The 23,879-nt window shown below is 39.3% G+C and overlaps 1 protein-coding gene across 1 annotated transcript; it reads left to right on the plus strand.

Annotated features, from left to right (window-relative positions):
* Window positions 1-2,075: 2,075 nt before the first annotated feature.
* On the plus strand, window positions 2,076-22,245 carry inpp5l (inositol polyphosphate-5-phosphatase L). Its single transcript, XM_074638386.1, has 16 exons — window positions 2,076-2,609; window positions 8,349-8,390; window positions 8,814-8,914; window positions 9,843-9,930; window positions 13,173-13,236; window positions 13,862-13,965; window positions 14,255-14,307; window positions 15,765-15,884; window positions 16,762-16,846; window positions 16,947-17,042; window positions 17,127-17,201; window positions 17,524-17,597; window positions 17,691-17,802; window positions 19,098-19,166; window positions 19,253-19,311; window positions 20,271-22,245. The coding sequence occupies exons 1-15, from the start codon at window positions 2,550-2,552 to the stop codon at window positions 19,292-19,294; spliced, it is 1,185 nt and encodes a 394-aa protein (XP_074494487.1). The 5' UTR covers window positions 2,076-2,549; the 3' UTR covers window positions 19,295-19,311; window positions 20,271-22,245.
* The last annotated feature ends 1,634 nt before the right edge of the window (window positions 22,246-23,879 follow it).

Below are 23,879 nucleotides of genomic sequence, written 5' to 3' on the forward strand. Positions count from 1 at the left end.
AGAGAGGTTTCCCCCTTTAACTGCCTTTGTTTCCAAACCGGTGATGGACATGGCAAGCATTCTTTTGCATCTCTGTTGCAATACTTTCAAATGGTTCTGTTGACGTTGGGAGAATAAAGCACACAGTGCTCAGGGGAGGAGTAAGAGGAAGCAGGGCGAAAAGCTCAAAAGGCTGGCAGTGAAAACCACGCCATGGTTGAACAGCTCGCTATCGGCACTATGGAGAGCCAGAGTTTGGCCCCCAGCAAGCTTTGCTTTACCCTCTGCAGGAGCTCGGACTGCTGGATGGCACAGATCCATCGCCTCCCGGATGAGACTTTTACAGCTCCACCGGGAAAGCTACTAGAGCTGTGTTGTAAAATATTGTGGTTACTTTGCTGCTGTGATGACTGGAAGTTGTAGGAGGCAGGCTGTTCCAGAGAACATGACTAACCTGTAGGAGATGCACATAAAAACAAAACAGACCCACTGAAATGCTAGCTTTAAGAGCTTTAAGCATGGGCTGTGCAGGTGTTGCAATGTATGTAAAGGTAATAGCAGTGATTACTGATGAGCACACGCCTGAGGCAAAGTCACAAATAATAATAAGCAACCTCTTGTTTTTTAATTTTGAGGTTCTCCAGCTTTTTGATAAGAGCAATTAAAGCAAAAGCAAACAGTGAAAGGATATTTCATTGAAAGAAAAGAGTTTCACAGATGGAAAATGACTAACTTCCTGTTCAGACTACACAGAATCGGCCTGTGGTATGTCAAGTGGTGAGTTGCGAAGTCATCTTACAAGTTATTGCAATAGAAAAGTATTCAGGAGGGGTTTAGGTTGTGGTACTAAATTGTTTAAGCTAATTTGCAATACAGGCCAAACGCACATGTTTCCATGTTAATCAAATATTATGTGATTATCTTCAGAGGAGGTTTGTTTTTTTTTTTCAATACTTTATTTTAAATTTGTAAACAATACAAAGAACAATTAAATCAACACATAGGTAAACAATATATATATAAAGGAAATATATATATATACTGTATATATATATATATATTATAAATAAATATAATAAAATAAAAACAAACAAAAATAAAACAAATTTCAAAAAGTAACATACAACGCAAAACATCCCAGGAGTAAATATAAATAAATAAATCATAGTAACTTAAATTAAAAATATTAAAAGGGGAGCACAAACTCACTGTTTTACTAGCCTTTTTGTTTGTTTTCTTACAGAAGATATAATCTTAATATATAGTATCATTTCTTTCTTGAAAACATTAAAGTGAGGTTTAACGCAAATTTGCATTTATGAATGTAAAACTTTGCGACAATAATAATAATGAGATTGATTAGAAAATATTCTTTCTCATATATTGTGTTGAACAACCTGTACAACCTGACCTGAAAACGTTTAATGAAAAGGTGAAACACTTGCTGAAACAAATCTAGTGTTCAGATCTTCAGAGGTTTATTTAAAATTTGTAAACAATACAAAGAACAATTGAATCAACACATAGGGAAACAATACATATAAAGGAAATATATATATATATATATATTTATTTATATTATATAAATAAATATATATATATTATATAAATATATTATAAATAAATATAAATAGATATAATAAAATAAAAACAAACAAAAATAAAATACATTTAAAAAGTAATATATATATATATATATATATATATTTATTTATAATATATATATATATATATTATAAATAAATATAAATATAATATATATATATATATATATATATATATATATATATATATATTATAAATAGATATAAATATATTTAATACAATAAAATAAAAAATAAAATAAAATAAATTTCAAAAGTAACATATATATATTATAAATAAATATAAATAATGAAATAAAAACAATCAAAAATTAAATACATTTAAATAAGTAACATAAAACGCAAAACATGCTAGGGGTTAATATAAATAAATCAATAGTGTTCAGATCTTCAGAGGAGGTAATTAACACATTGGAGTGAACGTAAGGAAGACTATAGCTGGCAGTAAATGGTTGGAGGCGGAGCACCAGGAGTTCATAACGCAGCGCTGCTGACAGACTGCTCTGTCCGGTTATCAGAGCGTCTGTCAGGCAGCAGCAGCAGCAGATGAACCCCCTCCTCCTCCTCCCCTTCATGCTGCTTTAAGTCCGCTAAGAAGCCACTAGTCCAATTAACCGAGAGGAGGCGGAAACCCACGGCTTATTAAACCAACTTCCTCGGCTCCTCGACGATGGATGTGAGCGCCGCTACGACTTCTTATGACGACGACCTGATACGACAGCCCGCCATAACCAAACAAGTTGGACCAGAAGAAGAAGAAGCGACGCACAGGAGCAGCAGCACCGTCACTGAGGAGATGTTGTTCTGAGCTCACACGTTAAAGCCATTATATATATAGCTGCTGCTGCTGCACGAGAGAGTATCAGTTAGAAAAAGGCCTGCACGTGCATCAGTTGGGGACGCTATAACGGAGTTTCCTCGAGCTGTTTGTGACGGTTGACGGCGGTTGGTTGGTTGGTCGTTAACATGGAAACGTTCACTGATGTGCTGCTCGTCACCGCAAATGTCGGGTCACTCTTTGACAATGTAAGTAGCTAGCTGACTTGTTGTGAGTTAAACATTAAAACTACACCACATTGCAGTGCTGCCAGGGGGATTAGAGTTAATGCTGTTAGGTAGGCTGACAGAGAAATAATAAGTCGAGAGAGAGAGAGCAGGAGGTATAAGTTTTACCTTGACTGCTAGTATACATCTTCGTTGCTATGTTACATCTTCGTTGCTATGTGTTACATCTTCGTTGCTATGTGTTACAAGGGTTACTAATGACCTGTCACTTTAATTTATTCATGTATTTTGTATAGTCTTACTCAGTCGTGTTTCTTTTGTCAGCTGTCAGTAACCTGCTCTATAGTGTTCAACTTAAAGTTGATATCTAGGCTATATATTATAATTATTATTTATTTACCTGTTGAATGCAAACGTTTTAAGCATCACGTGACCTGTAGGTGTTGCACTGAAATCTGTGACCCGTCAGATTCAGTGACACTGAAAGGTCACCTATATGAAAACATATTGAAATGTTAACCAAATACTCTACAGGTAGACAAAACATAGGACCTGTGACCCTGCAGGGAAAACCTAAACCTATATGTAACTCTTTTAAAGTTATTGTTCAAATGCACTATATGTAACAATTTACATTTATTAATCACTTTGTATTGCCATTTATGTTTGTATATACATGAATAAATTAAAGTGACAGGCTGTCACTTTACTTTATTCATGTATTTTGTATCACTGTCTTAACTCAGTCGTGTTTCTTTTGTCGGCTGTCAGTAACGTGCTCAATTAGTGTTCATCCTGCTGTAGTTGATTGAAAGAAAAGCTTAAGTTGAGGCTATATTATAATTATTTTTTATTACCCGTTGGGATGCGAAAGTTTTAAGCATCACGTGACCTGTAGGTGTCGCACTGAAATCTGTGATCCGTCAGATTCAGTGACACAGTGAAAGGTCACCTATGAAAACATATTGAAATGTTCACCAAATACTCTACAGGTATAGACAAAACATATGACCTACAAAAACCTAAACCTATATGTAGCTAACTCTTTTAAAATGATTGCTCAAAGGTACTGTATGTAACAATTTACATTTATTAATCACTTTGTATTGTCATTGTGTGAACAGAGATTGTAATGCAACTTAAAAACTGAGACCTTCAGCGATTTTTCTCGGTTGCCCATAATAGCCTGTGGACTGATTTCTATGTAAAGGACTCGGGACGGTTTTGCTTTGTAATGTAAGCTGATGAAGTAATTTGCAAATGCCAAGCTAGTTAGTAACATGAAGATTGGACAATAACGGTGATATATTACTGTAATGTAATGTCACGTCACTGTTTTGGCCGATGCCCAGGATGATCGCTCGCGACTACGGAGTAGGGATGTCACGGTAGCAGAAATCTAGTAGTCGTTACCAATACCAGTGAATTTCCACGATTCTCTATACCAATTTCAATAACACGGTAAAAAAAAAAAAATTTAAAATCCCATGTAATTCAACACATATTCTTTTATTAAAAGCATTTGGACATTACAAAAAACAGAGGCATGTAGCCTTTAAGTAATAAATACAAAGAATTGACCCATTTTGGTGTATCAGCGGCATGTTATCAATCGATAATCAGACGACGGACACACACATACTGACCATGAACGCATCTGGTCCATCATCTCAGAGTAATAGGAGCAGGAGGCAGAGGAGTTGTTGTCGAAGTGAAAAGCAAACGCACCTATTTGTCAATATTTCACGTTTATCTCAAAGCTAAGGGAATCATAACGTTAATGAGGTAATCGCCGCGAGGTGGATGGAGCTGTCACAGCCGATGTGCACGGTGCAGCGGCGCCAGGTAGACTCCCGCCGTGGAGCCCCGCAGCAAAACCGTTACCGTAGAGGCCAGACACACCGCCACCCGACAGTAAAAATCAGAGTCAAGGCTCTGCACATATTGACCGTCATCTTTTCTTGTAAAATGTCCGGTGTAATCGGTGACACCGGTGTTGTCACAAGTTTATTAACCAGTGGGAAGATTTTCCTCACTGTCACATCCCTACCAACGACCATTACAGGCATCGTATGGTACCTTTGGTACTGTAGAAAAAGAGTACCGTCACTTTTTTATAAAATTTTGGCATCGACTTGGTACCGAAGTATCGGTTCTCGTGACATCCCTACTACGGAGTGCGAGCACGAGCAACAGGATGCGGACTGCAGTTCACTTAATGGCCACTGGTGTCATTAATGACAAGGACTTTCTAAAAGTTGCATATAGTCCCTTTAATTTTTGCAAGGGTTTTATGTACAGGTCACGTAACGCTGATTTTTATAACGCAGGTATTCAGAATAAAAAGGGGTCCCAATTCATAATTAATTGACCAAAATTAACTGGAGTAAAAAAAAGTAATATTTACCTTATTAGACCTGTAACAGCACACCTTACATGTTGACCACATTTTCTGTATATCTAAGTGGACTAATATAAGTTTGTCTTCATTTATTATATACCCTGGCCCGGACATCCATGACATCACATGTCATTCAGTATTTGTGTGTGTGTGTGTGTGTGTGTGTGTGTGTATGTGTGCCACTGCAGTGGTCTTCCAGACCCTCTAAATTAGTATTAGACCCTGACCTCCAGGGTTGTAAATTTACTTTTTTGTTCACCTGCCACTGTGGTTGGTGGATTCCAAAATCTACCAGCCACTCAATAGATTACCATTGTTTTTTTGGGGCTGGTGAGTGAAGCAAATCTAGCAGCCACTTGCATGTTTTACCAGCATTTGGCTAGTGGCTGGTGCTAATTTCCAACCCTGCCACCCTCCAATTTTTTATATAAATTAGTCCTATGTGGACCCTCTGCAGGTGTGGCCCCCCATAATCATAATGGCCCCTCACTACCCTGTTGAAAATCACTGCTGATGTTAGTACAGGGAGGGTCTGTGTTACTCAGTATCCTTATCATACTGTATGGCATTTACATCATCGGCTCCAGTGGTAACACTATATGACTATATATGTTATCTAAGTTATAGTTTATAGCCTATTCTTACATTTTTGTAAAAAAAATAAAATAACATATAACCACTTTTTACAATGTATTAAAACGATTAGGCTTTAATTTAACTCTTCTATCTTCAATGGTTTTCAGTCTTGGCCTCTGCTGGGCTGACAAAAGGGAGACTTTTGCAGAGAGGAGGGCTCTTACGCTCATGGAAATTTGGCTCAGGACCATGTTTCCGGTTGCCAGATCTGGCTCCAATGAAAACATGTTAGATCCCATTGTGGGAGATATGTAAACAGATGAATATCTTCCCCGGGGGACTTCAGCTTTTCTACAGATTTAGGCCCCCCCTATTTCTATAAACACTCCTAAACGTTCACCCTGCTCTTTGGGATAAGAGCAAGACCTTAAGCACATCACAGCGTAAATCCTATTGATTTACAGCACTGGGACTATCCTGTCGGAGCAGTTTAGCCAGTGCGACAGTCTGCTGCTCCGTGCCACCAGTAACATTTCTATGGCACACTATAGCAGTATCCCGGAGATTATGTAGACTCTGTTACATTGAATAGATGTTACTGTTACACACACATTCCCTTTATGCATACAAATGGCGTCAGACAAATTATAACATGTAAGGGCATCAGTTGTTGGAACACATTTCAGCCAATTTTCATTGGACAGCTTGGAGCAACAAAGCCTTAACTTAATCACCATGCTGGATTCATTAAAGCTAACTCTTGTCTTTGGAAAAGTGCTGCTGTGGAAGCTTGCTTAAGGCCTCTCTTGTTGATCGTGCCCAGTCTTGTTGCCTCACCCAGGGGGGAAAAACAAATTGTTTTGTTGCTGGACTGATTCAGGTTTTCCTTCACTAGTTTTTAATGAGGTTTTCTGACTTGTGATGAGCATCTCGAGTATAATTGCTGTATGAACTGTAACTCTAAAACATGTATATATTACAGTTATATATGAATGAATCAGGGTCGGTGTGTTCATGACTGTGTTAGTAGCTAGAATGATGTGAGACGAGTCCTTCAGGTTACAATGGCTGAGCTGCAGTCACATCCCCTGCCACACCGCCATGCAAATGCACTATGCAAAGCCATTCCTCAGCTAGTATGAACGCACCTGGCGTCGCAGACGGTTGTAAATTACCTTGCGATGGGAAAACTTTGAAGCGGGTGTGTAAGGAAGGACATGTTCGCATGCCACAGTTTAGGAGCAGTTGTTGATTTACGAGTTATAGTCTTCAAAAAGCCAGAGAAGCCAGTTTTAGAGTCAGAGAGGATTCTCTGGTATGAGAATGAAGAAGCATTTACCGTCAGTGTAACTGTGAGCGTAACATTTAATTTTTCCCTAGCATGTGAGGGGAAATAATAAAATTCAATTCAATAAATTCAGTTATTTATCTGTTTACAGCTACACAAGGCAATATGGTGCCGGTTTTATACAGACAGTGTAAATGGGTTTCTTCCAAACAAGGAAAGGGCTGCTATATAAGCTCCAACCTTGTTTGACAGATTGCTTTGTTTGAGGATTTATCCGCATGCTTTCCTCATACATGTTTGACCGTATAATCAGCTGTCAAGTGGCCATGAAATATGAAACACGCCATCAGGGAGGATGTGTGGACGGTGGCCAGATTACGACAGGTGCAGCTCCACTTGAATGACACTACATCCTGGAACACACAGGATAATATTTCCAGACAGACTTTATTGTTTGTTTTAACCTGCTGGGAGTTAATTCAGAGTCTTTCCTTTCATTGATTGACGACTTCCTGAATTCCATTTGACCAGTTTGTTAGCTGGCAATGTAATTTTAAAGCCAGAAGCTATGATGATTTTTTTTGGTAAATTAATGATTTGTTTTTGTATATCCCGTAGGCTAGCATTCTATAAAACATTAAAACTGACTCATTTTGTGCAGTTGAAAGGAGACTTCATAATTAAAGCTTCTCTAATCAATTATTTTATTTTATTTTAAATGAATATGTGTGAAAGGAGTCGCTCAGATTGACAAACCCACTTAGTGGTTTGTCACTAAGTGCACCTGAAGATGAAGATCACGTTGTGAGGATGGAAGCATGATGTCTGTGAACTTTCAAGTAGCATTATACAGTGATGTTACAGCAGTATGCAGCACGGTTTATGTATAATAACGTTGTGTGCAATGGCTAGTCTGTTTAACTACTACTGTTGTCTGGTAACCTAGCTAGCTACACAGTCCTTTCAGAAAGAAAAGTTGAAATGTGAAAAAAGGAAATGTGAAGAGGAACAGAAATGTTGTGAGGATAAGGAAATGTTGAGTGGAGACAATGGCTATAAATTATAAAATGTGTGCCAATATAAAAAAATAGGCCTTGGCACACAAATGAATGCTAATGTTGCTCTGTGTCTGTATGATGCCAAGCCTATGGAAAGGAGGCTGAGTCACGTGTCATATCTTTGGGGGTATAACACATGCGCAGTAAAATCTGGCCTGCGCTCGCCGAAATTGAGCCAATCGCAACGCACGACCGCAGCATCAGTCACACTGCGCATGTGTCATACCCCATACCCCAAGACCCATGTCCGTCCATGACCCAGCGGCCTTTCTATAGGCCTTGATAAGGTGATAATATGTCAGTTCTGTGTTTACAGCTCGTTGCACTGCCCCCAGGTGGCCCAAAAACAAATGAATGCACGTTTAGTATTTGATTTTAGACCAATTCTTCAAGAAAGATTGCATGCATTGATGTTTTTTCTCTTTTTCATTTTATAGTTGGGTGAAATTCAAAATGAATGGTTACAAGAATTGTACAAGGTAAGTTTGGGGCCTCCTGGATCTTGCATTAATAATTCACTGTTTTAAACATTTAGTATTTCCACTCATCACTGGCAGTGTCACATATTTCTCTCTTACATTTTATGGACAGTCTAGTTCAGTTGAAGCAAATAAAATCTTTGTTGGCTCTGGCCCACTTTTATAGGCTTCCGGCATCATTACAATGACATACCAGCATACACAACAGCTCCATGTTCCTCTGGAAAACAGATACTGTGTATCAGCACGGTCACTGATAACATAGCCACGCTAGAAATTCAATCACAGAAAATCTCCACCTCACCCCTAAAGGATAGTTCACTTCATCCTGAGACACACAGTGTTGAGCAGCCCCTATACTCCTCATTACTCTGTAATGTAAAAACCTCTAGACTATGACCTGTTTGTGCTGCTTTGTTACAGACGATCCACAGCCACAAGCCGCAGTTCATCGCCCTGCACTTCCAGGAGGTGGGAGGGAAGGACTACATGGCCAACATGGGCCACGCCGAAAACTTCTTTAGGTAGGACTAATAATGTGCTACTCATAATCCATGTTGCTCAGTGAATTCATGCTAGTCCTTCACCATGTGTTTGATATTATCACAACTGTTAAAAAAATGAAAGTCCTCTCTCCTTCTTGTATTCAAATGGGGCAGCAACTAACAATTATTTTCATTATTGACTAATCTGCCAGAGTAATTTCTCTGATAGTCAGTTTGGTCTAAACAATTTAAAGAAAACAGAGAAAAAATGCCCATCACAGTTTCCCAAAGACCTAGTATAGATAGCTTGTTTTGTCCACCAACCGAAAGATATTCAGTTAAAAATCACAAAAGATTAAGAAAACCAACAGACATTCACATTTGAGAAGCTAGAACCACTTAAGTTATTACAATTACAATTACAATTACAATTATGCTTAGTAAATGACTTTAAAATTAATTGACTATCACAATTCTTGCCAATTATTTCCTTTGATTTTATTAAGGATCCACATTAGTGCCATAGCAACCAGCTAATCATCCTGGGGTCCACATTAAGCACATACAAAAACAAACACATTAAGATACCATATAAATACACAAATAAAAACCTTAGAAATAACAAATTACAGATAAAACTTACAAATAGTACACCTAAGATAGCAAACCAAACAAACCAAACATACAAACGCTACCACAGCAAACAAATTACAGTCTTAGATCAAATTTAAAGTTTCTTTTTAAACGTTGATTTACTTACAATGCAGCAGAGACTTTGAGGCAAATTATTCCAGAGAGAAATTGATCTATAAATAAAAGATCGTAGTAACACATTTTACCTAATCATTCTACTAATCGCTTCAGTTCTACATCATCATCATCATCATCATCATCATCATCAAAGGGAACAAACATTTTACTCTGTGCCTAATCTAATGAAAGCTCTGTCGTGCTCTGTGGTTCCCAGGAGCATTGAGTCCAGTGAGGAAATGAAAGACTTTGACAGAGTCTGCATCTATGTGGACAACCAGTTCCAAGCAGAAGACAGCTTTACGGTGAGAAACACACAGAGTAGTTCACACGTACTTCCACTAGATGGGGTCCTCCTCCATGTTAGTGCTCAGAGGGAGATGAAGGCGTTGGATGTACAATGCTGGTGCTGGTGAGTGAAAAGCAGGAGCTGGTTACTGTTGGTCAACGCTTTAGGAATGAGTTTGTAGACCCTAATGGAGCATTTGTACAATATCATTTATTATATTTTGTACATTATTAGATTTCTTTTTGCAAAAGACAAAAAAAAAACTGAAGTGAAAAATATCATCAGTGATATCAGCGTAAAATCTCACCTTAAAGCAAATTATACTAGAAAAAAAAGTTAACATTTTATAAAGAAGAAGTTTTATATAAGTGCGAAGGCTATCGTGGGATGTTTTCGATGGAAGAGTTTTCCCTTTGTGATGAAGATAAGAGAAAACCACGTCACATCGTTCACTATCAGAAGTATCAGTACATATTTGCCGTACTTTTTCGTTATATGATTTGTTGTGCGTTTGTGTTTATGGGTTGGGTTTCATCCATCAAGGGCCGCTGCACAATCTCAGACATGTTCACAACCATGTAAGTGAGTTAGATCTCAAAGATATATTATGAAACAATGTTGTAGTTAGTTACATGATGCCAAAATGGAAGAGATTCTTAAAGTCAGGTTTGTTAAGTTATTCGTGACGCCACTTGCAGCTCTTATCGTCATCTATCGCTGAACCCAGAGTCTGTCTCTGTAGATGAAGTCTGACCTGGTGCTCTTCAGCGCCTGGCGGGACGCTGCAGTGCTCGGGCTCATGGGCTCAGCTTCGATCTCCACATCTATCGTGAAAGCCATTTCTTACTTCTTCTTTAAGCGACCTCACACAGCACCAGCAAGTTTTTCTCGCAAGTCTTTTTCCTTGGGATTGAACGGTGTTCGGAGTTGCTCGTAACGGGGTTTGTCAGCTTTAGTTTGTCTGAAATTCTGCACAGGTTGTGAGTAACACCTCCCAAGTTGAGAAAAGTGGCTGAGTATTTCTTAAACTATTAACCCTTACTCCTCCCACGTGATCCCCCCACACTGGGCGTCTGACAGTAGGGGTCAACGGCTGCATCTGTAGACTGAAGGTGTGTGAAGTAAAAAGGAGAAAGTCAATGGCCAGGTGAGGGGGGGGGGAGACAGGCCAAAGTCAATACATTTAACTCTAGATTAAAACTATTGATCCCAGCCCATTTGTGCACGATAAATAAAGTGTGAGGGGGGGTGGGGATGGAAGACAGCTGGGACTAAGTTTCCCCTGCGCTCGAGTGTTCGCACCCTCCACTGTTTGCCCTGAGAGGGTTTCAGCCCCCCTCCCCACCCACCCACCCACCCACCCCTCCTAATGCCTCATTCTCATTTCGTCGGTGCCACCTGCATTGATTTTCAATTTGTTTCCCCCTGGCTGCGGATCATCAGTTATACGGCCAAGAGAGAGTTTGGGGGGTTCTCCTTTCAGAGGGGCTGCAGGAGCAGAGGGGGCAGACTTGCATGCATTCCCAGTACAAATGGTGTTTTGATAAAAAATCACTTGTAAGTCAATATTTTTTTATTAAACTGTGCACAAACCTGATTGATGAAGATAGGTGTTTGGCGGAGTATGTGGAGGAGAATGTGTGTGTGTGTGTGTGTGTGTGTGTGTGTGTGTGTGTGTGTGTGTGTGTGTGTGTGTGTGTGTACTTTGCAGTACTGTTTAAACATGATATTACCACTGATCCAACATAAACTTGGACAAATTTCCGTTTTTATGAGCTAATGATCAGAATATAGCCTTAATTTTCATCTAATTGTTAACTGAAATGACCGTTTTTGAACTTGCTTCTCAGAAACATTCTATTAGTTTGAGCAGGGAGTGAACAACCCTATCAGACTCGGTCAAATAACTCCCTGACTCGAACCTTAGTTTGGACAAGTTGGCCACTAATTGCCGCTCACTGGAGCCGACCACGGAGACACCTCCATTTTATTAAACGAGGATGGCTTTGGCACCGAAGATAAATGATCTCTTCAGGGAGAGATCTCTCATGCTACGACTGGATGTTTGTGTGTGTGGGGGGGTCGTACAGCGGTCCGTCACGCCCCGAGCCCTCCGAGTGCCGGCTGATTTTTCTTCGGCCCCCAGTCACAGCAGCGGCGTTGGCAGACAGCAGGCCTACTGCTTAATACCTTTTAAATTGTTTTAATTTTCTGTCTTTATTGATCTCACAGGGCATGATTAATCAGATCAGTGGAGCAGGCAGTTAGTACATTAAAAATTGTCAGCCCCATGTCAGGGATGATTGGGTGCTGAAGTGTGTGTATGAGGGGGGAAGTGGGGGGGGCAGTTTGTGGATATGTTGTGCAGTTACGTGTTCACTTTGAACGTCTCTATTCTTTAAAGTTTCATGTGTCTTTGGAAGAGTAACAATATACTGTGGGTCGTTCAATACGAGGCTCACATGATGGGGAAATGAACAATTCAATTCATCATCTCTGAGGTCCAGTTGATGATTTTGATGTTTAGGTTTCATTGTGCGTCGCTGTTGTGAGAACCACCCTAAATGGTTCAGACAGAGCTCAAGTGTTCCTTTTTAAAAAGCTCAAATATTATAGTTTTATAAAGTTTAATTCTGCAATATTGAAACTGGGAATATGTAAGGCACATTTTCAGGCATTTTTGCTGGACTAAAATGTGTGTTCTTTTCAGCAAATGTCTGAAGCTAAAGGCATCTGCAACAACATTAAAAGTGTAATTTCAGTATGAAGACCTTTATCACAGCTGAAAACTGTCAAAACTGCACATTTGTGATGTTTATGGTTAACCTGAAACCGATTTTACATGTTATAACTATTAATTGTTGCAACAATTAATCGATTATTCGATCAGTTGTCAACTTTTAAATTTATCGCCAACTATTTTGATAATTCATTAATCAGTTTGAGTAATTTTTTAAGAAAAAAAGTCAAAATTCTCTGACTCCAGCTTATTAAATGTGAATATTTTCTGGTTTCTTTACTCTTCTGTGACAGTAAACTGAATATCTTTGAGTTGTGGACAAAACAAGACATTTGAGGACGTCATCTTGGGCTTTGGGGAACACTGATCGACATTTTTCACCATTTTCTGACATTTTATAGACCAAACGACTAATCGATTACTCAAGAAAAATAATCAACAGATTAATCAACAGTGAAAATAATCGTTAGTTGGAGCCCTAATTGTTACACTTCTGTCCTTTATTTCTCTCTCTGCAGGCTTTGGGGAGCATCTACTTCATCCACAAGACACTGAAAAACATCTATCAGTATGATTTTAATGGTAAAAACTTTACTCCTTATGCATGACGTCTGCATTGATTGTTGTTGTTTTACTATTCGTCAACTGGTGATGTATTCATATTGCTTTGTCCTTGGAAAAATGTTTTGATCATTTTAGTTCTCTCAACATAAACCCCTCCTCTTGCATCCCGTACTGTTTTGCTAATGGCTCATAAATGGCTCACACCTTCAATGGAGTAATGTTGCATATGATTGGCAACGTTCTTGTAATTCTTTTTAATATCAAGAATTTCAGGACATTTCTCTTTGTATAATGACAGTTTTATGGCCCACCCCTCCCGGTCAGATATTTTGCAAAGAACCTGAATTTAAAGTGGAGCTGTTATTTTGCTGCTGCATAGTCCAGTCACGTTAGGCGTGAAAAAGCTCCTCAGAAAAGCTTATGGAAGAACCATAAACATCCCGCAGCTGCCACTCGCTGTGTGGCCCCAAACCGATTGTTGTTCACCAAACACAGTCTAATGGCTCGCTTATAGATCCCCTCATCACGTATGCCGCTCTGATGAGGTTAACACCAGTTTATTGATTGCTGTTTGCATGTTTTCTCACTCTTTTACATGTCACTCCCCCTCCACACCCTCTGTCTCTCTCTCTCCCCCTCACAGTTAAGGATTTTAAAGCAGTGTCGGGACAGAACAAGCACGTGGGCTCTATGGACGGGGTCACCACGGTGGAGAAAGAAAAATTCCCAAAGAATTTCTGGCCTGATGTGAGTATGTATGCATGAGTGTGCATCTGTGTAAGCTTACATTTGTGTGTGTGTGTGTGTGTGTGTGTGTGTGTGTGTGTGTGTGTGTGTGCAGGTGTGGGGAGGGGCACGTGAGGGCCAAAGGGAGATGTTGGGACAAATGAGTCTACTGGGGCTGTAGGGGCTGTCTGCAGGCTCTGACAGGGAGATGAGACAAATTATGTGAAAGAATCAATAATTATCAGTTTGGCCCTCTAAAGACACAGCTCACTGCTGTTTAGTGACTCGCTCTAATTTGTCTCTGTTGCAGTTCAAGTGGTCCAGAAAGGGCTTCATGAGGACCCGCTGGATCATACACAATCAGTACGTACCGTGCACTAACCTCAGTCAACCTCGGACTCAACTCACTTTCACTTTTGGTTGGTGTGTTGACTTCTGTGAAATCCAGTTGTTGTTATAAGAAATGAAGCAATGGATGCCAAGCCATTGCTTCATATCTGCCATAAAAAAAAGTGAGTATGTTTTTCCGAGAAGGGTTGGGTGTTGTTAGAAATGTTCCACTACTAGTGCCAATACAATATAATAATATTCACACCTTACTTTTAGATATAGGAATTACTTTTTCTTCAAAACTGTTTTTTAAAAGTCTAAAGCAGCATTTTATTAATATTTTTTGTATTGACACAATTCTGCAGTTCAAATCAGCTCTCCACAGCATTTTAGCGTCTTTTTAGCTTATTATTTTGGTGTGTATGACCTGCGATTTTAGTGAGCTCCCACCACATTCAGAAACAATTACTCAGTGCTCCTTCAGTGGCTCACACTCAGTTTTCTCATCACCACAATCACTATTTTTAGTGTGTATTGTGGATGTTTTTTTTTGCTGTTGTTTTTTAGATTATTTTTTTGGCTTTTTGCCTTTATTTGATAGTGACAGTGATAGTTATGAAAGTGGGGGAGAGAGGGGATACCATGCAGCAAACGGCCGCGGGTTGGATTCGAACCCCAGGCCCCTGCGGTAAGGACTCAACCTTGGTACATTCATTTAGTTTGGCAACTAAACAGTCCAATTAAAAACGATCATCTATTTTACATTTATACGTAGCCGAAGCAGCAAGGTGCCCTGCTGCCGACCCAGATCATATGCTGAATGTTACAGGACTGTGAACACATTCATCATCATATATATGATATATATATATATATATATATGTATATATATCATATATATACTGTGTATATATATACACAGTATATATATATATATACTGTGTATATATATATATAGTATATATATACTATATATATATATATATATATATAGTATATATATAATGTGTATATATATATATATATATATACATATATAATGTATGTTTTGAAACCACTGAATTGAAGTAAATGAAGCTAAATATGGCCCTGAAACAAACCACGATAGATCTGCTGCTACAGCTGCCTGTGTTTTCTGGGAACTGTAGTCACTATTTGCTCTGCTGTGTTGTCACCTGGGGGATAATAACAAAAGGAGCCCACAATCTGTGTGCAACAACATCACGCTGTGAGTCAACCCGGCTCCTTTGTTGGATGCACATTAATTGTTTTCCCGTGACAGCCAAAGAAAAGGGGCGAACGCTCTGCACAAAAGACAAATGTGCTTGTTTGTGGACTCCGCATTAACACAAGCGCACTCGCTGATAAGAAAGCTCCTCATAAGTGACACCCGACGTTGGCACACTCGCACATAGTTATCTAATTGTTTCCTGTTTCCTTTCTCCACCTGCCACATATGACCATGTTCTGTCTGCGTGTGTTCTCTACAGAGGTCTGGACCTGGTCAATGTCCACCTGTTCCACGATGCCTCCAACCTCATTGCCTGCAACTCCAGTCCATCCATTTACACAGCCAACCGCAAAAACGCTCTCAGATACGTCGTCAACAGGTCGGATTTCCAGCTGTACACAACTATGAAAAACATGACTGTAAAATGCACAAGATAACGGCAAACACTCACAAAGTTAGAACTATAAAAACAAGGCAGATGCTATTATAGCACCCAGGTGTCAGTAGCTAACAATACTATTTGCACCCGGGGTGGAATAGCCAATGTGGCTATTTACAACCAACTGTATAGCATGGCAGAGCCAACACCCAGATGTCCATAGCAAACAATGCTATTGGCACTCAACCGGGGCACACATTAAATACTGTATGTGTATATGTACTGTATGTATATTTTTCCTAACCCTAACCATGTAGTTTTGTTGCCTAAACCTAACCAAACTACAACTGAAAACTGAAAATGAAAAAAAAACAGAAAACTAAGTGTAAAAATAGGCTTGTCACAAGACTCTTAACACTGGCCGCCTTGGTGTAAGTCCTGAGTTTGACCTATTCATCCACCACACAACCTAGTCCCTGTACATGCTTTGTTGCTCTTTATATCAGTACTTTTATGACGCTCTTTATATTATTACTACTACTACTAAATCATTCTGGCAGAAAGCCTTTCAGCTAATTAACTATTATTAAATTAAGTAGCCTATTCAACTTGTGTGGGTGTAAATAGCCGAATAGTTGGCGTGTGACTATTCTCACCCGGACACAAATAGACTCCTTGCTTGACTGAATAACCGCTATGAATGGAGTATGTTTTCTCACAGTCTTGGCTAATATCATCATGTAAACAGGATATTTCATGAATTTACATAAACTCTGACCTTTGAATGGACTATTCTGAAGTTATTATCATATTCATGTGAATTTATACACACTCACACAGTAAGAGAAAAAAGACTGACAGTGCTATTTCCTTCCAGGATATCAGACAGCCGCTACACTCCTCTGCCTTTCCTCCTCTTTGGAGATTTCAACTTCCGCCTAGACACACTTAGTCTGGTCCAGGTATGTAACACTTTTTCTCCCGAAGCTCAGGTGATGAGGACGTGTATTAGCCTGGTGTTTTGACATAGGCTCTTCTTTGTGTTTGTGTTTCTGTGAGCAGCATCTGTCCAATTCGGCAGACGTGCAGACGGTGAAGAAGGACAGCAGTAACGAAGTGGAGAAGATCATCTGCGAAGAAAAAGACAACGACCACCAGGTGATTAAACCGGTTCCGTTAAGACAACTGACTTTTTATTTTTCAGTGCTGCTTTCACTTCACCTGTTTCCGTTTCACCCGCAGGTGCTGCTCCACATTGAGGAGAAGCTGTTTGCCTACCTGCACCAGGCGGTTTTCAGGGAGGACAATGGCAAAGCAGTGAGTCCTCAACTTTCACCCACACTGACCCCATGAGCTACACCACTGCCTCAGAGAAACTCTGCGCTGCGACTATAAACCAGTAAACAACAGGCTGCTTAGCAACAATCTGACACTTCTTCCCAGATTTTAGATTAGACCCTATCAGCGGAAATACATAGTCGTATGAATGACAAAAGCTCGGAGGTAAACAAAGCCGTGATAACTTTGACAGTAAACTGGCATTTCACCCGCGCTTAAGATGCACTCACTCACATCCCGCTTGTTTTTAATGTGTTGAGGTTTCCTGTAGAGCTTATCAGTAATGGCCTCTATCCCTCAGCTATTGAAGTACGACAAAGAAGTTGCAGCCTTTCATGATGTCATTGGGGAAGAGGACATCAAGTTTCCACCCAGGTAACCAAGCTTAATGCTGCAAACATACTGTGTATAAACTCTGTTGGTATGCCTAAAATACATTCTCTGTGTTTCTCTCTATCGCTCTCTCAGCTACCCCTACAGTGAAGAGTACACTAAACCGACCCAGTACATGAACACTCGCTGTCCTGCCTGGTGTGATCGCATCCTCATGGCACACACTGCCCAAGAATTCATCCACAGGGTCAGTCAGTCAATGCAACTATCATTATATTTCAAGCTGAAATTCATAACTTTCCACCCAAAGTGCAGAATATGTTCTCTTGTAAAAGCTTTATATATACACAGTTTAATACAGGATTGCAACTTCCTAATCGGTTATTTGTTGTCAGATAAGGCTAAGTGGCTATGGGACCTTTCTTTTCTAACACCATTGTTCAAACAATATTTGCATTCTCACATGGCAAGCGAGTTGATTACAAGATTAGTGTCATTTATCTTAAAAGCTAAGCATAGGTTGTATCATTAGCGAGTGCGTTATTTGTCCAATGAAGCGTCAATATCTTTAAATCCCAAACCTCTCTCTAAGCCCTGAACCCCTTAGTTACTGTTGCTACGTCAAGCTTCTCTCACAGCACGTTGCAATAACGGTGACAGATTTACCACCAAGAATAGATCATTATTTTCAAAACAATGAGTCCTTTATTTCCGACGGTGGCAGACAAAAGCTTCTTATCTGTAGCCGGTGACCGTCAATTGTCAGCTCTAAGTAGCTAACTAATTAAGCTAACGTTAGCTTTATGAGTTGGTTGAAAATGCTGTCTCTGACTTTTTAGTGTTTCCAGCTGATTCTTTTTTTTAATATGCACTTAATGGCTACATACATGATGAGACTGTGTTGTCTGTGAGGCTGAGGCTAAAGCTGCGCGTCAGTGGCAATAAGTCAGCATCCTCATAAGTTAATGATCCGCATAGAAGACGTGAAAATAAAGAAACCGTATTGTTCTTGCATTGAAGTGTAGAGCTAGTTAGTCCAAGTATTAACAGAATGATGAGGTAACATGTACCATCAAACATTATTTCACTGTAACAAAAGCTAGCTACTGAAGTGTATTATTTACCATTAGTGTCCCTTCCAGAGTACAGGTACTGAGACCACAAAATGCAGTTTAGCATCTAACCAGAAAAGCAAAAAGCAGTAAAGTGAAGAGTAATGTACAGATTATATACAGAATAAAATATGGAATAAACCAGTCATTCACCATTTTATATGGGTCGCCAACTAAATGGGCAGAATCGCCAGCTGGATGTATGAATACGGTGAATATGATACGTGCAATATGGCTCTGGTTTGAACATAATGTTTTGGTCTTGTCATCATTTTATCATGTAGTCCAACATTTAACAACACTCGACCATGCAAATGACATAAAATTGTGACATTTTAACTAAAAGAAGTTATATTTCACATTAAATCTATAACTTATTTTAGTTCAAATTTAATTTCCTTTGTTACTAAAAGTTCATTCATCTTTTCAGGGAGATGACGGTGAGAAGAGCGTTGTTTACAACACAGTGGGCCCTAATGTCTGTATGGGAGACCATAAGGTAACAGTTGAAATAGAATAGTGCTGTATATTGTGCAGGCAAGCAAACCAGCCATGTAGAGTAACTCTGGTGTGTTTTTCTTCTAGCCCGTTTTCTTGTTCTTCTCACTGAAGACAAATGACCATTGACTCGGATCCTTCTCATGGTAAGAACATGTGCCAGTGAGTTTGTTTCTATGCTGTACAGCATGTTGAAGTGCATGTGGTGATTCCAGAGGAGAAGATTCAGCATGTGTGTGTGTGTGTGAGAGCGATCACAGTAATCTTGCTCCGGCTCCCCAGAGAGCCATAATCCAGGCTGGCCCATTGGAGTCGGGATATGAACTAAGATGAAGTGCCTGCGGGACACGGGCGCTCCTTTGTGTCAAGCGTGGTAGGACCACAAGCGATCAGCACCTTTCACTGATCTATGTCTATTGAATCCTCTCCACTGTCACTGTGGCCACACGCTAAGTGCATTGCTGGGCCGCTTTTCATTAATTACCACCTGGATGATCGGCCGGAGAGACATGCATCGTGCCGGACAGCGTATTGGCATTTTTACGGCCATGATTTTTGTTTTGCTGCCGTTTAAATTTATTTTTTTAGGGATGGACTGCTTTTTCATGAGGGTCCTTCTTCAGAAGGCTGCAAAATAATGAGTCCACGCAATGAAGGGACTTAGAAGATGCTGCAACCAGCCCGCTTTTCCATTTTGTGTTTGACATTTTGAGACAGCAGTAACTCTGTATTTCTCAGGCTACGTTTTACCAGTAAAGAGAGACATCTTACATTTTATTTACAATGCATACGGTGTAAATAGAGATGGATAAATAGAGAAGTTACATAACGGATGGGATTGGTTGGCCTCATTTCTAAAGGGAGGAGCTTTGAATGGCTTTCACTGGGCTCTGACTTGGTATTAATAACCATATAATAGGGTAGACAGTTTTTATAATCCCCGTCAGCAAGATATTTTGTCCCCACCCACTGTATCCTGCACTGTGAAATACTGGGAGAGGAAAGAAGAATTTGCACACTGGTTGAATAGAGTCCTATATCTAATCTCATTCCTATATTTTTGCTTCTGTTGGTACATGATATATGATCTGTGTGTCTGCTGCAGGTCAATAACCGCACCGTCCTCACAGCCCTGCCACAGCATCAGTACCAGAGGGTAATAATCAGCATGATGGTTACCCGCCACAAACCCACCGATCATCAGCCAGCAGCGGGTCTCGACACAGGTAGTCCCGGCTGTGAAAACCCCTTCCTCACATCACCGGTGTCTCACAAATGACCGTCCCACTGCCGCATACTGGCCCCGAGTGACACGAGCACAGATTTATCAGCAGCCGTTGTGGATTTCTGATGCGGTTTTCCAGATTCTCCACTCACTCTCAAGTCCCCCGACATGAAAGCTGAGCGTCACCAAGGATGTTCCTGCTTGAGACAAAACGATGGTGTGAAGACTGCAGTGTGTGACTGTGGACCAGCCCCCTTTTACATGGATGTGTATGCAAAACATTCTTTTCTGATTGTAGTTGCATTTTTTTTTTTAAATATGCCTTTTTCTTACAGGCAGTGTCGGACAAACCCCAGCCGAGGCATCACAAATGTTCTCGTTCCTTATTGGCCCTAAATAATTTATTAAATCTTCAGTCAGTCAGGCCACTTTGTAGCAACTGAACTTCAGTAGGTTTTAAATTAGCAGTTGAATCAGAATCCAGTATCGTGAAACTGATGTTAATAAGTAATGTTTAGCTAAACCTTATTATGAGCCACTAATAATAATGAAAACTAAAAAATATGGGATCTTTTAATATCAATCATTGGACCAGTCCTACTGACTATGTGTCTAGTTTTATTTTGTATTTCACAATGTTTTTAGTTCCGGTATTTTATTATTTTTTTAAAGTTGTTTACTCCCACTGTAAGCAAGATGTTCTACCACAGTTGGAGGAATGCTGCTATGTCAGTTTCCTGTAGACATGACGGTTTAGTTAGATGTCCTCTGTAGATAAAATATCATTTATGAAGGATATCTTACTGACTTGTTTTTCATACTTGTAGCTACTTTTTCACAGCAGCTTTGACTGCGTCACTGTGTCACTCATATCTTTAGCAAAGTCATTCCCAGAATTGATTTTTGATAAATGACACTAGACAGTGGACAATAACATTTTAAAGCAACAACCAACCGACTACAGCTGTTTATGAATGCCGTGGGAGCTGAATTTATGAATATAACACAGCAGCAGTGTTTCACCCTGTTGAATTTAAAGTATTCTTTTGCTGTTTTTCTAAACTGTACGTCAATAATACCAAGTGCTTTTTTTCCACAAGCTATAACTCAGCAGTTCTCAATTTTTCGATTTTAGCCGTCCTCGCTCAGAGAAAGTTTTCTTTACTGTTTGTCTGCGCGGGAATCTTTTCTACTCTGGTTGGCATCGACCTTATTCCATTGCCAAAAGAATTATAACAGGCCTCACGTGTTTACTTCTAACTGTGCTTAAGGCTTCACAAACTCCTGTATATACACGTGTGCACACCCACACACAACACAGAAGGCACTGGTCTTATTCTGTTTTGTTAATTCATAGTCTCATTGTGTAGCACAAGTAATGTTTTTTGATGTTAGATGTTTTTTTTAATCTGGCTTTAATAATGACTAATTGAAAGAATTTTAAATATGTTTGTCATTCGTCACTTCCATCCAATCCCAGCTGTCACGTATTTTAATTGTTTGTGTGTCTTGTGGAGCTTCTTTTGTCTTACGCAGCTTGGTGGAAGAGTACGCTCTCTATGTTCATGCAAAAATACTTTTCATGCATAAATTCACATATGAAGTTTGGACTGTCAGTCACGTTTGTACAGCGGGACTGAAGCCTCGCCATAACAAGATTAAGTTAAGAGTCAGTGATGCAAATGTTTGTGTAGATTGAAGAGTTTGTTAGTAATAAACTTGTAGCAGTTCACTGTTGACCAGTCATGGGAGGCGAGTTCATTATAAGGCCAGTATTATTACATTTAGATTAACTCTGGTCAAACACTACATCAGTCATATTTCACTTTTGTAAATAAAATATTACTCTCATAAATGTGTTGCATTGTTATTTATAGGCTTTACCAGAACTGTATATGTGTTGCAACACATGGTGGGGATTTTTGAGACAGATTTTTGACAGCTTTGGCTGAAACTTTGGCCTTTGGGAACAACCCCAGTCACGGCTTTACAGTAAATGCTACTTGAAAGACGTGAAAGACGTGAAAGACGTGAGCATGTATGTTACTTCCCTCATGAAACTGATAAACCGGTATGGTTGCGTAAACTCCTGCATGCCACAGTTTGCCTGCTGTTACTTGGAAGTCCTGCATGCCACAGCTAGCCCGCTGTTACTGGAAAGTCCTTTATGCAACATCTAGCCCGCTGTTACTGGCAAAAGACACAGGGTGTCCTACAAGATTACTTTTATTATTTCATTTTCTAGTTTGACACGAAGATGGCAAAATCTCACTAATGCTGACTTTTGTGTTGGTCAGATTTTAAAAATATATATATATATATGTATATATAGAGCAGAGTCAAGCTAAATGGACATTGAGCCTGCACTAACTTAACTGTATATCTGTGTTATGCATTAATTTCACATAGACTTGAGCCAGGAGGTGAGCTGCTGTAGAAGAAAAAGTGCATCTAAAACAGAGGAGGTATTAAGCCTGCCCTCTAAAGCTGGAATGGGCTGGCTGTTTAGGACATTTTGCTCAGATCGAAAGTCTTCAGGGGTCGACAAATCAAGAGACTGATTCTAACCTTTATTGCATTTATTTTTTTTGCAGTTGTTGGATGGAGACTAAAACATGGATTACCTCCTGAAAATTCATGAATCACAAAGATTTTCTAATGCTTGATCATTTTTAAATATTTGTATTATCAAAGCTCCAATATGGACTTGAGCAACATTTACATGATGATAGAGTTGGCGATATATGATACTAACATTAGTACGTCTGAACCATGTGGAGGCTAAACAAACTGAGAGCCTCTCTATTGATTTTAGGTTGACGTGGGTCGTTGGGGGTCATTGTCTTCAGTTAAACCATACCACACTGATAAATCACACAAGATTTGACCTTTGACCTTTCAGCGTTTGTGCCTTTTTGCTTGCAGTTTCAGTCTAACTGTCACTTCACAGCAAAGACACCGGCGGAACTTGAGCCCGATAAATGATTAACAATCATTTCTTTTACGGCATTGTTAATATTTTTACAATGTATTTCAAAAGCAAGTATACAATAAATAATAAAACAAAGCTGTGAACTTGCAGTGATTTTACTTCAAGTCAACATTTAACTTAAGCAGATTAATTTAGCAGAATTACAAATCATACTTGTGAAATATTATAATAACAGATAATAACATGTGAGCAGAGCCCTGTATTTCAGAGTTTGTAGGCCTGTGGTTCATCATCAATCCATATACATTATCACAGAATGTCTCATTTAGAGCTCTTTAAATTAAATTAAATTATTAAATTATAGTGTGCCCTTTTAAAAGCAAATTCCCTAGAAATAGTTGTACTAAAAAATAATCTTTTTTTCTTTTATTTTAAAATGTCTTTTCTGAAGTTTTGATTAGAAGAGCCAAGGATGTTTTCCACCTCCTCTTGTTTTCTTTTCTCCTACTGTAAAACGTTTACCTTTAGTGTTTGCAAGTATATATTTTGTTATTTAT

The sequence above is a fragment of the Sebastes fasciatus genome, chromosome 6 (assembly GCF_043250625.1).
Source record: "Sebastes fasciatus isolate fSebFas1 chromosome 6, fSebFas1.pri, whole genome shotgun sequence".
Classification (NCBI taxonomy): domain Eukaryota; kingdom Metazoa; phylum Chordata; class Actinopteri; order Perciformes; family Sebastidae; genus Sebastes; species Sebastes fasciatus.